At 57.5% G+C, this 16,454-nt stretch overlaps 1 protein-coding gene across 4 annotated transcripts in view; it reads right to left on the reverse strand.

Annotated features, from left to right (window-relative positions):
* Window positions 1–249: 249 nt before the first annotated feature.
* ALPL (alkaline phosphatase, biomineralization associated) overlaps window positions 250–16,454 on the reverse strand; it is a 54,570-nt gene continuing 38,365 nt past the window's right edge. For all 4 annotated transcript variants that reach the window (XM_026012117.2, XM_072750878.1, XM_072750879.1 and 1 more), the window contains 10 exons: window positions 14,546–14,665; window positions 14,087–14,202; window positions 12,592–12,766; window positions 11,782–11,957; window positions 8,319–8,462; window positions 6,354–6,423; window positions 4,649–4,783; window positions 2,447–2,638; window positions 1,849–1,968; window positions 250–1,251 (listed from right to left, as the gene is read on the reverse strand). In XM_026012117.2, coding sequence (XP_025867902.1) covers window positions 983–1,251; window positions 1,849–1,968; window positions 2,447–2,638; window positions 4,649–4,783; window positions 6,354–6,423; window positions 8,319–8,462; window positions 11,782–11,957; window positions 12,592–12,766; window positions 14,087–14,202; window positions 14,546–14,665 — 1,517 coding nt within the window. In that variant the 3' untranslated portion in view covers window positions 250–982. The remainder of the gene's footprint in view (window positions 1,252–1,848; window positions 1,969–2,446; window positions 2,639–4,648; window positions 4,784–6,353; window positions 6,424–8,318; window positions 8,463–11,781; window positions 11,958–12,591; window positions 12,767–14,086; window positions 14,203–14,545; window positions 14,666–16,454) is intronic.

Consider the following 16,454-nt stretch of genomic DNA (forward strand, 5'->3'; position numbering starts at 1 on the left):
ATTCTGTTGGATTCTCACAGAACTCAGGACTGGATTGTGTCCCATTTTATGGTTAAGAAAACTGAGACACAGAGACACGAAGCACTTTGTCCAAAGTCACGCAGGTAAGGAGTGCTGAAGCCCCCAGGTCAGCAGGCGGCCCCTGCCTCCCGGCCCGACGCAACCGGCACTCCTGGCCCAGAGTCCGGCTCTTCCCAGAGAAACAAGCTTGTTTCTTTCTCTTCCTCACTGACCACAAAGACTCAGTTCTGTCCTCAGAAATATTTGGAAAGTTTTATTTAAATGTTTTGTGTTCCCTTTTAACCAACACCAAAAAGAGGGAAAAAAATTTTTGCCGTCCCAAACAGGAGTGTTCCTTCAGAGAGGAGTGGGCAATGCATGTTAAGAGCTGAGAAATGTCTGTCTGTCCAGGCTGCTGCTCTTCCCAGCCCAGGAAGCCCTGGGGTCGGATGGCCAGTCCCAGTTCACTTCTTGGGAGCCCCCGCAGCCTTGGAATGAGTGAGCAAATCCCCTTCCTGTGGAGAACCTGGTCTCCCCTGCAGTAGGGACTTAGCATGATGGGGCCTGGTGGTTCCAGGAGGGGAGGGGAGTGGGAAGGTCAGATCCGGAATGTTCCATGGAAGCTCTGGGGCCTCCAGGTCTGGAGAAATGTGTTTGCTAGAAAAATAAGATGCTTTGAGAATTTCTGCAGTCTGTATTCTCTGCCTGCCCGAGAGAAACCTACTCTGTTGGCCAAAGGGGGCAGCAGGGAGGGAGCGGAGGCCGGAGGCCAGGAACTCGGCTGGCCCTGGTGGAGGATTCCAGAGGGGAGTGAGGTGGGCAGCAGACTTTGGTTTCCTGGGTCCTCTTTCTGGCAGCTGCAGAGGCTGTGAAGGCCTCCGCCTACCTGGCCCTTGAGGTGTGGGCTCCCAGGTGGTGGGCAGCACTGAGAGAGGGAGGCTGGCCATCTGTCATAGGTGGTGGGTGCCCAGGTCCTGGGCCCTCAGAATAGGATGCCCACGGGGAGCAGGGCCAGCAGGAGGAGCAGGGGACCTGGAGAAGAAGGGCCACCTGCCGAGCTGGCTGAGGCACAGTGGTCCTGGTTGGCACCGATGCAGGCCGCATAAGCCATCACATGGGGGATGTAGTTCTGCTCGTGGACGCCATGCAGCAGGTGTGCCATGGGACCCTTGGCGAAGACTGCTACGTCCTCCCCACCGTGGGTCTCGTGGCGCAGGGGCACCGCGGACTGCGCCTGGTAGTTGTTGTGAGCTGTGGGCCAGAAGAAACGCTTGCTGAAGGGCTGCCAGGGGACTGGCACTCTGCAGCAGCCGCCCTGCGCTTCCCGGCTGGCTGGAACACTCGCATTTTATAGAGGAGGAAACGGAGGCTCAGCGTGGGGATGTCATTTTGTGCAAGGCCGCGGGATTTGGGCCGGAGTCTGCTCCCTGCACCCCCGGACCCTCAGAGGAGAAGACTCAACCTCATCTAGGCTGTTTAGATTAGAAGCAAAGAGCCAACTCAGGAGAGCCTCTCACCATCGGCCGCACGGTCAGACCCGTGAGGCCCAGTGGGGCATCGTGAGCAACCGAATAGTCAACAATATGGAACTAGACAAACTGAGAAGGGCTCCGGCTTGAGGGATTATACAGCCAGCGACATGTGCCGGGCGCCAGGGTAAGCCCCTCAGACCCAGTTAGGCGGTAGAATCTTCTAGGGAAGAAAGGGAAGCTGAGACAGGCAGAGTTCGCATGCCCAGGGCCACAGGGCTGCTCCGCAGAAGGGGATTGACTTGAGGTCCTTCTCACCCAAGTCCTGGCCGTTTGGAGCCCTCCCCGCCACCCCAGCCCCGGATCTGGGCAACCTCACCGTAGTCCACCATGGAGACGTTCTCTCGCTCACCGCCCACCACCTTGTAGCCAGGCCCGTTGCCATACAGGATGGCCGTGAAGGGCTTCTTGTCCGTGTCACTCACCATGGGGGCCAGACCTGCACAGGAAGGCATCGGCCCAGGAGTCAGGTTGGAGAACCAGGAGGAGAGTCCCGGGCTCTCGCTTGGAAATCCCGAGAGCGCCTTTGAAGAACCTTGAGCCACTCCTTGAAGCCACCTTCCAACCATGGTTTATTTCCAACTATTCCTCAGTTTTCACTGTGCCTACAACCCTCCCACCCGCTGGTCCACCTGTGTGTCCACCCATCCATCAGGCCATGCATCCATCCTCCTCCCTCGTCCCTCAATCCACCCATCATCCAGGTAGCCACCCATCCACCCACCGGAGCACTCACTTCAGTCTGTCCCCTCATCTCATGACCATGCGCACCCCTAAACACCTTCACTTTCTTATCTGATTCTCACGGAGTCCCACATGGGCCAGGCCGAGCTCACTGGCTCTCCCACCCTACTCCCGCTCCTGGACAGGCGGCCCCTGGGAATGCCCAGTGCCCACCCCAACAGAGGCCCACCTACCAAAGATAGAGTTGCCCCGGGGGGTGTACCCGCCAAACGTGAAGACGTGGGAGTGGTCCGCAGTGACGACGGTCAGCGTGTCTTCCAAGGAGGTCATGACGCCTGCCTTCCCAATTGCCCGGTCCATCTCCACTGCCTCGTGCAGCGCCTGCTTGGCCTTGCCCTCGTGATGCCCGTGGTCAATCCTGCCTCCTTGAGACACCAGGGTGAAGGCCTTGGGTGAGGCGGAGGCCTGCACCCCCAGGTCCTGCCACAACGCTACCGCTGGATTAGCTGTTCTTTGACGGGGAACGGCCACGGGCCAAGTACCGTGCCAGGCATGTTATGCTGCCGCTCAACCTTCGCAGCAGCTCAGGGAGAGCAAGTCGTGGACTAAGCGCCCACACACGGCGAGAGCAAAGCCAGGATTTAAAGGAGATCCCCCTGACTGGAAGCTTGTGCTCTGTCCGCCACCCCACACGGCTCTCCGTGCGGCTTCTTCACCTGCTTGAAGGCGTCCGAGACCTCAGACAGGTAGAGACGGGAACCAGCGTGCCTAAGTGCCTACTGGGTGGTGCCAGGCATAACAAGCTGGTGTCTTGTTCCCCCTTCACAACAATCCTGGGCAGAGATGGGCACGATCAATCCCATTTACCGATGGAGCAACTGAGGCCTCAGGTACCAGGGTGATATGCCCAAGGTGGGGGGACTGGGATTTGAACTCAGGCATAAATGCACATTCTCAGTGCCCAGGGGGTGCCCAGGCAGGCCTTCATAAAGGACTCTGAAGCCTGTGCTACCTCTCCTAGGTGAGGAGCTTTGAGCCTGGCTTAAAGGTCCCGGCAAAGGGCTGTGTGACCCAAGGTGACCCCTCCTCGTCTCTAACAGGAGGTCACTGCCAGAGTGGACACTCCCAGTTCTGAGGGTCCTGAGCCTGGGCGTCCTCCCTTTCCACTGGCCTGAGCCTCACCACTCTGGCCTGGCAGGCTGGCAGGGTGGGTCCTCCCTTTGTTGTGGTTCTGGGAGCAGTTACAAAGAGGACTGCTCCCGGGGGAGCCCGTGTGCTCACCACCACTGGTTCCTGGCCGGGTCCCTGGCGTCAGAGGCCCATTCGGGCCAGGCTGAGACCGCCATGCTGGAGTGGGAACCCCGGGGTTTGGCAAGAAAGTGGCCAAGCTGAGCTGGCGGCCGTTGCCTCTGGAAGGCAGAGGGGCCTGAGTGTATTATGTGTGTACAAATATGTCGTGTGTGTGTGTGTGTGTGTGTGTGTGTGTGTGTGTACAGGGAGAGTTCAGTGAGGCAACATCAGGAACCCTGGGAGACAATGGCTGTTAGAACTTTGGAAGATTCCGGAAACTTTATCACTTCCTCACACTTCCTATTGTTATTGACTTAGCTATTGTGTAATCATAAAAATGGTAATAATAGAAACATGGAAGATTTACTTTCTGCTGGGCCCTGTTCCAGGTACTTTATGTCTCTGAACGCAATGGATGTTAATAACCCTTCTAAGACTATTTTTTACTTCCTCTTACAGAAACGTACGGGTAGAGGTCACACAGCCAGGATAGGGCAGCACCAGCAAAGAACCCAAGCCTGACTCCAGGGCCCCCCACCAGCGCCGGGAAACCGCGTGAACGTTGGCGTAGAGCACCGCCAACTCCCAAAGGGACTGGCTCTCCCAGTCTGGGGGATCCCAGGATATCCCAGGACCTGCCCTGGGCCTGCTCTCAGGTGTAGGACTCACGAATCAGACCTTGGCCCCACAAGCACCAGGTAAGAGCAGATGCCCACCACCCAGCCGAGGGCTCCTGCAGATTGATAGGCATCTGCGGAGGAGGACTCGGGGCCTGTGTCCTCGAGCCCAGCCAGGCAGCGGCTCAGAAGCAGATGTCCACCAGGCCTGCTGACTTGTCCTTTGGGAGGAGTGAAGCTGAGAGGCCTCAGGGAGGGACCCCCAAAAGGAAGGCTCCCACCTCCACTCCTGGGAAGCCTTCCTGGACTAGTTGGCCTGACAGGCTATCTTCATGCCCACAGGAGGACAGCTCGTTGGGCTGGGAGCTTCAACACCATGCATGACCCATCTTCCCCAAAAGGAATTTCTCCTTCTCTTCAAAATGGACAGCTGCCTTTGAGAGTTGGAGCACCCAATCCCCTCACCCCAAGGCTAGATACCCAGAAGTTCCCAGGGAAGTGGCCCTGCAGCCAGGCCTGGGGCCCTACCTTCCACCAGCAAGAAGAAGCCTCTGGGGTTCTTGCTCAGAATCTTGATGGCTATTTCCATCATCTCGGAGAGTGACGGGTCAGTCACGTTGTTCCTGTTCAGCTCGTACTGCATGTCCCCCGGCTCAAAGAGACCTGAGGAAGATGCAAGGAGGACGTGGATCCCCCGTGACCCTGTCAGGGGGATCCCCCACCCACCCAAGGAGCCTGGGCTGTCTCAGGGAACACAGGTTCCCCACATACAACTTGGGGTTAGAGCGAGCAGGGAGGAAGCTGGCCACAGGGGGCCCCTAAGTGTGCCCAGAGCTTTGGGAGCACTGCCTCCTTTCCCACATGCCGTTCTAAGCGGTTTGGAAGCACATATGCACCAACTTCCAAGATGGCACCCAAGAGTCCCTGCCTTCTGGAATTCACACACTTGTGTGTCCCCTCCTACACTAAGACTATCTTGTGCATCCAACAGAATGTTGCAGAAATGATGCTATGTCACTTCCAGGCCAGGGCATAAAATATTACAGCTTTAGCCTTACATACTCTTCTGGGGGAAGCCAGCACCACGTCCTAAGGACCAACTCTGTGGAGAGCTCCATGTGGCAAAGACCTGAGGCTTCCTGCCATGCAAACAAGCCATTGTAGAAGCCCAGGTCCCAGTCAAGCCTTCGGATGACTGCAACCTCATGGGAGACCAAGCTAAGCTCCTTGAAATTCCTGCCGCCAAGAAACTGTGTGAAGTAATAAACGTTTACTCTTCTCATTTCTTTATTGAGGTTTAAGAGTAAACTGTTAAGTTGGAGATAATTTGTTACCCAGTACCGAGTACCTTATACAATGCATTGGCTCATGTGTACTCATGACAGTGCCGGGGTAGGCCCTACCATCGCCGCATCTTACGGAATAGTTATTATTCCTACTTTACAGAAAAGAAAACTGAGGCACAGAGAGAAATCACTTGCCCAAGGTCGCACAGCTTACAGGTGATAGAGTGGGAAGATCCACAAGTGGGCCTGTTGTGCTACATGGGAACATGCACAGCTCTACACAGCCTGTGTGTGTGGGTGTGTGTGTGTGCATGTACGCACGCGTGTTGTGTCTGGGGGATCTTCCTCCAAGGGGCCCAGCTTTGAGCCCATAACCCCTAATGACACTCCCAGGACTAGGGGCTGTGCTCCTTGGGAAAGGTTTGCAGAGATTTTGCCACCACTCGCTGGGCACAGCAGACAGGTGGGACAGGGGACCCAGGTGTTGGCAAGGTGGGGCTCAGGGCCTCATTTCACCAAGCCAGGGCCCCTCCCCTGCTCCCCACTTCCGGGGTGCCGACACCCAGTCACACCAGCAGAGACAACCTGGTGGGCTTCTGCCTGGGTCACACAGCAGAGCTGGCTCCAGGCCACCTGCCCCAGCCAGGGGTCAGATTTACCGGGGCCATGATGCTAATGGGCCCAGGAGCCCACCGCAATCTCTTCCCCAACCTGAGCGTCTCTTTCCCTTTGTGTTCAGTGGAACCATTCACTCTGCACAGGCAGCAGATTTCAGGCCCAATTCTGTGAACCAGAACCCCCCTTCCTCACCTCTTTCAGGTCCTAGAGCCTGAGAGCCAAGGTCTAAGTATGGGGAAGGCTGGGACCTGGAACCCCCAGGTCTGGACTCACAGTCCCAGCCCCAGGGCACCCAGCTGGGTGTCTTCCACTCCACCCACTCCACTTACCCAAGAGGTAGTCCACGGTGTAGGGGTCGAGGGCCAGGAGTTCCGTGCGGTTCCAGACGTAGTGAGAGTGCTAGGAAGAAGGGCCTCTGTCAGCCACGTGGGGGCTGGGCGGTTGGAGGGCTGACCCCAGAAGGGCATGTATTTGTTTCCTTTGGCCATTTACTAATCCCTCCCTGAGGATCTACTATCTCTGCCTTCAAGGCATGACAAATAGGCAATTCAAATGCAGAGGTATGAGACTTGAGACAGGGTGTTTGTTTGTTTGTTGTGAGCCCAGAGGCAGGATCAAGGAGGGCCTCCTAGTGAAGGTGATGTCCTAATGGGGCCCTAGAGGACAGGAAGCCCTTGATCAGTCTAGGGTCAGGAAGGAGAGTTGAGCAACAGGGAAGGATCGTGGGGTCAAAAAAGCTGAAGATGTGGGTCGCCAAGGGGCCTTGGGTATCCACCAGGTGTGGGTTGAGTCAAGGAGGAAGTGAAGCCTAAGCTCTGCCCCAGGGACCCCAACCAAGAGGGTGACAGAGGAAATGCTGCTTCCCCAGAACAGAGGCCACGTGAAGAAGCTAGCAGACAAGCTAGCAGACGCATCTGGAGATGGCACCACTTAGCGCCTGGGGGTGGGGGCGGGGGCATGGCACTGCCGGGAATCAGCTGTGCAGCCTCAGGGCAGCCCCTGTCTTCTCTGGATTTGTGGTTTTGCAACCTCAGAGGCTGTTATGGGAAAAAGGGCGGGAAGGCCGAGGAGGTGGGGCCTCCCCTGCCCTGCTCTGCTCAGCAGGTCCCGCTGTGTTACCTCATCCGATTCTCACATTGGCCCTGCGAGGGAGGTACTGTTACTCCCATTTTGCAGAAAGGACACTGAGACACTCAGCTGGAAGGGGAGTCTGACTCCAGGATGCACTGTTAGGGTACGATCTGAGGCATGTACGGCCTGCCCGGGACCCTGTCCGGCCCAGTGGTGTGGGTCCAGTCTCTCCCTCTTGGAGTTTACACCAAGCTCCAGGGCTGAGCACTTGCCCAGGCTAGGAGGACTAAACCCTGGCTCCGGGTTCTACGGAGAGAAACTGAGGCTGGGAAGAGCAGTGTGTCTCTGGCCCTGCCGGGGCTGACTCAGAGCAATGGAAAGGGTTCACAGAAGCTCAGTCTCACCCTCACCCACCCTGTGGGGGCCATCCTCAGGCCCCTGCCCCCACCTTGCTTTTGGCCTGGCCTCATCCCACAAGGCCTCCCCAGGGGCCGGTCCTGGAACCCTCAGAAACCCAACCCCAGAGTGACATCAAAGCGGCTCCCAGGCTGCTCCCCACTGTCTTCACTCCTGACCACAGTCATTTCCAGACCCCATCTGCTCCAGGCCCAGCGGCCGCCAGAGCTTCTCCAGGGAGCCGGTGCTCAGGCCCTTCCAGCGCTCCAGCCTCCCAGCCCCAGCACGTGCCTCGCCGGGGCCAAAGCCAGCTCACCATGGTTGGCTTCCACCTCCCACCATGGCTCACACGCTACCCACCCCCCCCACCTCCACCCTTCCTCCTCCTCCCCAGGGCTCATCAGCTCCTCCCTTGTGGTCTGATCCCTCTGGGTTCCCGTAGGTCCTGGGCTGCCCGCTGCCCGCCACCCGAGCACACAATGATCCACAATCCCTTGACCATCTGATTCATCCTTTGGCATTCACGCTCAGCGAGCGGCCTGCACACAGTAGGGGCTCAGGTGGCCTGAATGTCCATGCAGGCTCACCCTCCCCACTGTCTAGCTCTCCAGCGGGGGGGGGGGGGGGGGGGGCGGGGAGCCCTCCTCTGAAGGGAGGAATTGACTGATCACCTACTGTGTGCCATTCATGTATCAGTTAGACCACTTGGGCCCATCAAGGTAAGAATTACAACCCCATTTACAGAGGAGGAAACAAACTGAGATTCAGAGAGGGGTCCTCCAACCCTTCCCACCACAAGCCGTCCCTGCAACCAGCCAGCTGGTTACCTTGTGTCTCGGTTTGAAGTTCTTCCAGATGTCGATGAGGTTCAGGCCATCCAGCCTCGTGCCCCTGGACTTCTCGTCCATCTCATACTCCACATCTGTTTTATTCTTGGGGAACATGTACTTCCGGCCGCCCCCCATGATCACCTACAGGGGACAGGAGCCATCAGCACCCCAAGGGTTCCAAGCTTCAAGAGCTGGGCTCCTGGAGGCGCTGGGGTCAGTGTGGATGCCTCTCCAGCTTGGAGAGTCTTGGGTTTGGTCCATACTACCCACCCTGGGCTTCTGCTTTTCCACTTGGGTAGATGAAATCATGAGTATATGGGGACCATGGTTTGGGGCTTCTGGGTGAAATATTGGCGGTACTGACAATTCCTCCTACCTGGCTTTCCAGAAGCCTGACTTGGCTCCCACTTGTGTAAGAATAACACCATCTAGGGAGCACTCACTGCACGTCAGGCACTGAACTCTAGATACGTTATCTTTTTTTTTTTTTTTTAAGTTTTTATTTTATTTTATTTTATTTATGATAGTCATACAGAGAGGAAGAGAGAGAGGCAGAGAAACAGGCAGAGGGAGAAGCAGGCTCCATGCTCCGGGAGCCTGATGTGGGATTCGATCCCGGGTCTCCAGGATCGCGCCCTGGGCCAAAGGCAGGCGCCAAACCACTGCACCACCCAGGGATCCCTAGATACGTTATCTTAATCAACTTCGTTACCAAGGCTGCAAGGGAAGCTGTGTCCCCATTTTCCAACTAAAGAAATGGGAGCAGCAATATGGTTTTTCTCCCCCTAAGGCCACACGACAAGGGGCACAGTCAGGATTCGAACCCGAGGCTTCGCTGCCCCCAGCACGGGCGCCCTGGCGCATCTGCAGAGCTCCCTCTCCCCAGTGGGAAGCAGCGGGCCACAGGCCAGAGGCCTCTGCCAGGGAGGTCTCGGGGCAGCCCAGCCGGGAGCCTGGGCAAACAGTGGCCAGCGCTCACGTCTGTGTAGTCCCCGCCAGGCTAATTTTACTCACCACGGCTGGCGTGCGCGGGCGGACGGACGCGGGACTGTTTGTTTTCCTTGGGAGCCCATGTTTGAAGTCCTGACTATTTTTAAAATGGGGCCAAGAGCATAACAGCCACCGCCTGCGGTGACCACCACACCGGTGTCCTCCTGTCACCGCAGGCGCCAGGCCAGGCCGCCGCCCCTGGACACCTTGGGCGAGCAGAGCGCTACGGCTGGCCTCAGGTCCTCCGTCCCCGGCCTGGCATCGCCCAGGTTCCCTTCTGTCCCTTCCGCTTGCTTCCCTCCTGAGAAACCAGGAGTCCAGGCGGGGAAGGTGCCCAGGGCCAGCCGGGGCCACAGGGACCCAGAAAGGGCACGGGCCTGACTTCCAACTTGGGTTTGACTCCAACTGTCACCTACGGACCAAGGGCCTGGCGCTTAACCCCTCTGAGCCTCAGTTTCCTCATCTGTAGGATGGAAGGAACGTCCACCCGCGGGATGGCTGCAGAAGGAAGTGCAGGAACAGGACGGGGTCCTGGCGCCCGGCGGCCCCAGTGCAAGGTGTTCTCAGCGGCAGAAGCGGCGGACACCAGGGCCTCCAGCGAGGCCACCGCGGGCCCCAGCCAGGAGCTCTGGGGGCGGGGCAGGCTGTGAGGGGAAGGAGAGGGGACCCCGGGTCACCGGCCCCCGGCTCCCCACCCCCGTTCCCACAGAACCTGACCCCTTGGCATTTTCAGAGTGGAAAATGAAGCCCCCAATCTTCTTGCCTGGAGCCTCATCATTTCCAGCTCCAGCAGGGACTTCACACGCTCATTAAACTCCCAAATAACAGACTTGCTGTTTGGCTTTGGGGTTTGGGTTTGTGTCTTTCTTTCTTTCTTTCCCTTTTTTTTTAGCAAAAGATATTTATTTTCAGGGCGGACACCAGGAGTTGTGTTTCATGTGCAGCCTGGGGGCTGGGGGGCTTTGGGGCGGTGGAGGTGCAGAAGTGGACGGGAGGGCAAAGCGGGATGGAAGGAGAGAGTGGGGGGCAGTCTTCACCCAGGCCCAACCCAGGCCCATCCCCTCAGTCACACCCCAGCTCGTCCCCCAGGGGCCCGAGGACCCCCGTCCACCCTCACTCCACGGAGACATCTTCCCTAAGCTCCTGTCCCCCTCTCAGGCTGCTCCTGGCACATCTTCCCGAGCAGCAGCCCCATAATTACACCCTGCACTTGTACAACAAATGTTCTCACATCCATGACCTCATCGCGGCCTCCAGCGGCCCTGGGAGGGGGGGCAGGTGGGACTTGCTATTCTTGTTGTACAGGTGGGGAAACTGAGGCTCAGGAAGAGGAAGCAGCTTGCCCCAGGATGTGCAGCAGGTAGAGGCACAGTCAGGACAGAGGTTTGTCTCGGATGCATGCTCGCTTGGAGGGGTCACCGCAACTGTGTGTCTAATCCACTGCTTGGAAAGGGAAGTTATGGGTGGGTAGGGGGGCCTTGAAAATGGGGTGGGGAGGGTGGTGCATGGGGGACAGAGGGTGGGTCTGGGAGCCAGTGTGTTTGGCTGCAGGTGGTAGAAACAGGTGAGACCTGGGGCTTTCTCTGAGCCTCACTGAAACCCCAGGAGCTAAGGTCCCTGTGCCCCCTCGCCAGACCCCAGCAGCGGGTAACAAGAGCCTAAGAAAAGGAAGAAGAAGCCAGAGGTCCTCAGTTAAGAAGACAGTAGGGGCCCCTCTGAGTACCGCGGGAACCGTGTCTGGGCTTCGGGCGTGCACCTGCACACTCGAGCCTGCCTGCTAGGACAGGGATATGTGGCTTGTGCATAATGCGACCGTTTTCTGAGAGCTCACTAGGTGTCAGGCCTCCCTAAACTCTCAGGATTATTTGATTTGGATCTCGCAATGGGCTTGTGAAGGAGGCACATTTCGGGGCTGTAAAAGGGAAGCTATAGAGGTTAACTGACCCAAGGTCACACAGCTAGCCAATGGCAGGGCAAGGGTTTGAGGCCAGGAAGTTTTAAAAATGAGAGCTTGTGCTAACCACTGGCCACACCACCTCTTCTCTGGGCTTAACTGGTCGAGCGCACGGGACATGGGCCTGTCTGTGCATGTGGGAATGTGCAGGGCAGGTCCTCCCCTCGGAAGGCCACTGTGTCACCGCTACCTTCCCATGTTGGTGGGGGCAGGGGGCAGGGGGGTGCTGTTGGTGCAGCGCCAGATTCCAATTTACGGAATAATCCCTGGGCGCCTGATTCTTGGGGTGTGGTGGCAGCTACATCAGGGCTTATCCCTCAGCCCCACCGCGGAGAAAGCCTCCAGTGCTTCCCTGCCCCAACCGCAAATCCCCTAATGGGCTGGGAGCCTCCCAGGTGTGTGGGGAGCCAGGCCGAGCCGCTTTTCCTTCTCCTGAGCCAGCAGAGGCCTGAGGCCCACCGGAGGCCCCGCCTCACAAGCCTGCCCCTCCCTGATCGCCCGCACCCCCACACTCGCCTCGATGTCCTTGATGTTGTGCATGAGCTGGTAGGCAATGTCCTTGCAGCCCTGGCTTAGGGCCTCCGGGGGCATCTCGTTGTCCGAGTACCAGTCCCGGTCAGCGGAGTGGGCGTAGGCGGCACTGGGGGTGGCGTGGTTCACCCTCGTGGTGGTCACAATGCCCACAGATTTCCCTGGGGTGTGGGAGAGGACGGTTGGCTTCGTCTGGGGACGGGGGGCTGTCCAAGCTGTCTTCTCCTTGCCTCTCCGACTAAAGACTGGCCTCCCATTGCTTCCACGGACTGCCTGGACCTTGGGCTCCCCGGCAGTACCTGGCTTCCGACTGCCGGCAGCACAGCCCACTTTGCCTCTGTGGCTTCCCCTCCATCATCTGCCCGCAGGGTCCCCTCCTCAGGGCCCTCTGATGGTGTGGCTCTCTCACCTTGTCAGTCAACCTCATACCCTGACCCCAAAGTGGACCAGGACCTCCCACTTGCAGGGAGGAAGGGAGAAGTAGATGCTGAAGTGCCATGGGGCCTGCACCAGGCTACGTTCTCTACCTTCCTCACGCCATACCTAGGAGGGGGCCATGTCTTCACGTCCATTTTATTGTCAAATAAATAGACTCAGGGAAATGACCCGGGACCGGGACCCACATCTGACTAGCCTTCCCTGCTGTGGAAAGGATTCCAGGAATATCTCCCAGACTCCCAGACATCAGAGCTGGAGAGCATCCTTCTCTGCCCTCTCCCCATTATCCAGTGGGGCAGACTGAGGCCCAGACAGGTCATGGAGCCGGGCCCCACTCCCTGCCACTTCCCCACTCACCAGCGTCCTTGGCCCAGCGCAGGATGGAGGTGACCTCGTTTCCCTGAGTCGTGTTGCACTGGGTGCGCTGGGTCGCGGCGCTCACACCCACCGTGCCCTCGTTGGCCTTCACTCCACACAAGTAGGCGGTGGCCGTGCCTGCGCTGTCAGGGACCTGAGCATTGGTGTTGTATGTCTGCAGGTGGGAAAGGAGGGTCAGGGATTGGCCAGGCCTCACGGTGGCCTTCACCCCAGCCCCCCTCACATGAGGACTGGGGCATGATGGAGACAGAGAGGCCTCCTGTGGCCTTGGCCAAGCCCTGCTACCTACCGAGGTCCCCCCAGAGCCACAATATCACCTAGCTGCCTGCTTCCCGTGCCCTGGCAGCCAGGGCAGCGGGAAGGGGTGAATGCAACCCTACAGCATGCGGAGGGCTAGGGGCCAGATCACTGGGACCTCTCTCTGGGTCTGGGGCTGTAAGATCCAGTAAGGGGGCGGGGGAGGCAGGTGAGTCTTGGAGAAGGAAGGAGGGGGTGGTTCTTGAAAAAGTGATGTGGGGAAGCTAGGGAAAGGGAGTAACTGCGTGAGGGAAGCAGGATCTAGGATGGGGAAAATGGGGAAGAGGCTCCCTTCTCTTCCCCATTCAGACCTCTAGTTGAGACCCTAAAACTATTTGCCTGTCTTCCTTCACACCAGCCTGAGAGCCACAGAAAAAAATCCCGGTCCCTGCCATTCCCCCAGAAGTGAGCCCTGGCCCTGATCCAGAGTGTCCAGAGGATCTTTATTATATAATGCCTCCACAGCCACCACTGCCACCACCAGGGACCCCAATAACAAGAGCTGCAGTCACTAGGGACCCCTGGGTGGCTCAGTGCTTGAGTGTCTGTCTGCCTCTGGCTCAGGGCTCAATCCCAGGGTCCTGGGATCAAGTTCTGCACCAGGCTCCCTGGATGAGCCTGCTTCTCCCTCTGCCTGTGTCTCTGCCTCTCTCTCTCTGTCTCATGAATAAATAAATAAAATCTAAAAAAAAAAAAAAAAAAAAGTTGTAGTCACTAATCTAATCCACTTGGAGGTGCCTGGGAGGGGATGACGGCAGCAGGACTGGTGCAGAAGCATATACGCCGCGTGATTCCGTGCATAGCAATGACAAAAGCCGAACAGATTCTCTGTGGTGTTGGAAGTCGGTGGGGGTCAGGGGGACAAGGGGCTGGAGGGGAGCTGGGGGCCTTCTGGCTGCTGTCACGTTCAGCTTCTTAGCCTGGACGCTGGCTATACAGACACATGCCGTTTGCAAAAATTCAAGGTGGGCTTAGGCACATGCATTTTATACCTCAATTAATTTTTAAATCCACGACTAAAACCCTCAAAAGCAAGTCTTGAGTCCTCATTTCACAGTGGGGCCCACAGAGACCCCAGGAGGGCGGACTGCCTTGCCTGCAGGCTCGGCTCCCCGACCCTTCCTTGCTGCAGCCAGGCAGAGAGGTGGGAGGCTTGGACGTGTGGGGCCGGGCTCACCTTGGAGAGGGCCACGTAAGGGAACTTGTCCATCTCCAGCCTGGTCTCCTCCCCGGGGTTGTGGTGGAGCTGACCCTTGAGGATGCGAGTGGCCGTCACCGTGGAGACACCCATCCCTGCAGCAGGGGATGGAGGGGGAGGCTCAGTCCCCTGGGCTCCCTGCCTCTCCACCCCGGGCACCTACAGTTTTCCAGTTTGGTGCCAAGGCTGGCTGGGTGGTGGGCACCAGAGCGCAGCTCAGTAAATGTGACCCTGTGGCATCTTTTCCCTTCCTTCCCCAGACCCTCAGGGACTGCCTGGGAGAGCAGACCTCTTGGGTCCAAAGCCAGGCCCCCCCATCCCAGGGCCCCAGCCTCGTCCACATAGCCTGGCTCCCTGGGCCTCCACCTTGATGCCCCCACCTGGGCCTCCACCTAGATGCCCCCACCTGGCCACGGCCTTGGGGACCCCAGGTCTCACCATCTCCCAGGAACATGATGACATTCTTTGCCACGTTGGTGTTGAGATTCTGAAGACTGAGGGCATATTTCAGGGTCTGTTGAGCTTGGTCTCTCCAATATTTGGGGTCTTTCTCTTTCTCTGTATAGACAGAGAGACAGAGTTATCTGGCAGGGGTGGGAGGCAGCTCCCCGTCCCCACACATCACAGATACCCCAACTTCTCATGCCTGAGGGCAGGGCAGGGCTGCCTGGACTTGGGGGAGTGAGCGGGGCTGTCTCAGCCAGCCATCGTTGGTCTGTAGACAGACATAGGCCAGTCCAACCCTCTGAACAAGCCTGTGGACCCTGGGCCTTCTCCCCATGTCTCAGACTTGAAGAAACCAAGGCTCAGAGACACGAACCAACGTGCCCAAGGCCACACAGTTCTGGCGCCACCCTCCAGAACCCACGCTGTTTCCTTCCACCCAGTAGAGAGAGACATTCTGCTAAGGCAGCAAATGAATTGTGCAAGCACAATTAAGAGGGTAATGTTTAATCTGTTCAAGAGAACAAACTACTTTCACCTGAAGGAGTCCCCAGAGGTATCCAGCCATCAATTATAAACTCTGCTTGGCTTATTCATTAAAGTCAGCAGAAACCTGAGCTAGCAACAGCATTGATCGCAGTACTGGAAAACAAGACAGCCTTTTGTTTAACGAATCAGATTTAAAGTAGCCACGCACAATCTCACTCCTGTTAGGATAAATTAGCAAAGAGGATGTTCTGTGTCCCCAGTCTTGAGAAAAACTGGGAACCAGAATGCTCTTCTCTGCCCCCCACACCCCCGCTGCCCTCCATGTGCCGAACAGTCAATCCTCCAATGGAAAGAACACAGCTGTAGTGCCCGACAGACCTCATTACAACCACAGCTGTGCCAAGTACCCCCCAGGGGGCGGGTCACACCTCCCTGAACCTCCATTTCCTTCCCTGTCAAATGTGGTCCTTTGTAGATGCCTCTCGGGGTCACTCTGAGGGCTGGATTCAATAGATGATGGGAGGTCACCATCACCCAGGCCCAGGAATTCCCTGCCAGAGCTGGGATCCCTTGTGCCCAGGTGACTGTCGGCCCCTCACCCCCGACAGCCTCCAGCCACCACTCTTCTGAAGGTGTCTGCTGACTTCAACTGCAGACAGAGACCCAGCTGGAGTCTGGGGGGCTAAGGCCCTCCCATCCAGCTGTGTACCTTTAGGCAAACCCCTTCCATCTGAGTCTCTGCCTCCAGGAAAATGGGAGTGCATGGCTACCTACAGGCAGTTTTAGGATTGAGATCAAGTCTCAACAAATACCAGAGCCAGTGGTTTTGATCAGGGGGTCCCACTGCCTCAGGGCTGGTTCCTATCTCCTTCCTACCTTCCTGCACACACACCACAGTGGCAAGGCGTTGGTCAAGGAGCTACTCTGGCCATTTGGGTGCCATCTGGGTGGTGATGATGGCACCATCATTCTTTTCGTCCTGATTTACCTACCACCAGGCCCTCTCTCCCCCTCCCCCAGCATTTTGGCAGCCACCCCCAACCCCCCATCCAACCAGGTGCTGCGCTGACACCAGCCTGCACTGGTCCTTCTTCTGGATTTCAGCTCTGATCCCAGTTCGCCAGGTTCCCTACTCTGGATGCTCCCTGAGACTGGAAAAGACTGGAGAGAGCCCTTGTTTTTTTCTACCAGCGCCACCCGCCCAGGGCCTGACCCTGAGAAGGGTTTAGTGGATGTGAAGCTGACTTCATTGTCAGGGGACTGGCTTAAGCAATCATGGCTTTGGACAGCCGAGTCTCAGAGGCCATTGTTTTAAGAGAACATTAAATGACACGCACAAATGCTCAGAATATAACGCTCTGTGAAGAATACTTGCCCGTACGTACTGTATAATTCCATTTACGTGAAGTTCAAA

Source organism: Vulpes vulpes, chromosome 2 (genome assembly GCF_048418805.1).
Source record: "Vulpes vulpes isolate BD-2025 chromosome 2, VulVul3, whole genome shotgun sequence".
Classification (NCBI taxonomy): Eukaryota; Metazoa; Chordata; class Mammalia; order Carnivora; family Canidae; genus Vulpes; species Vulpes vulpes.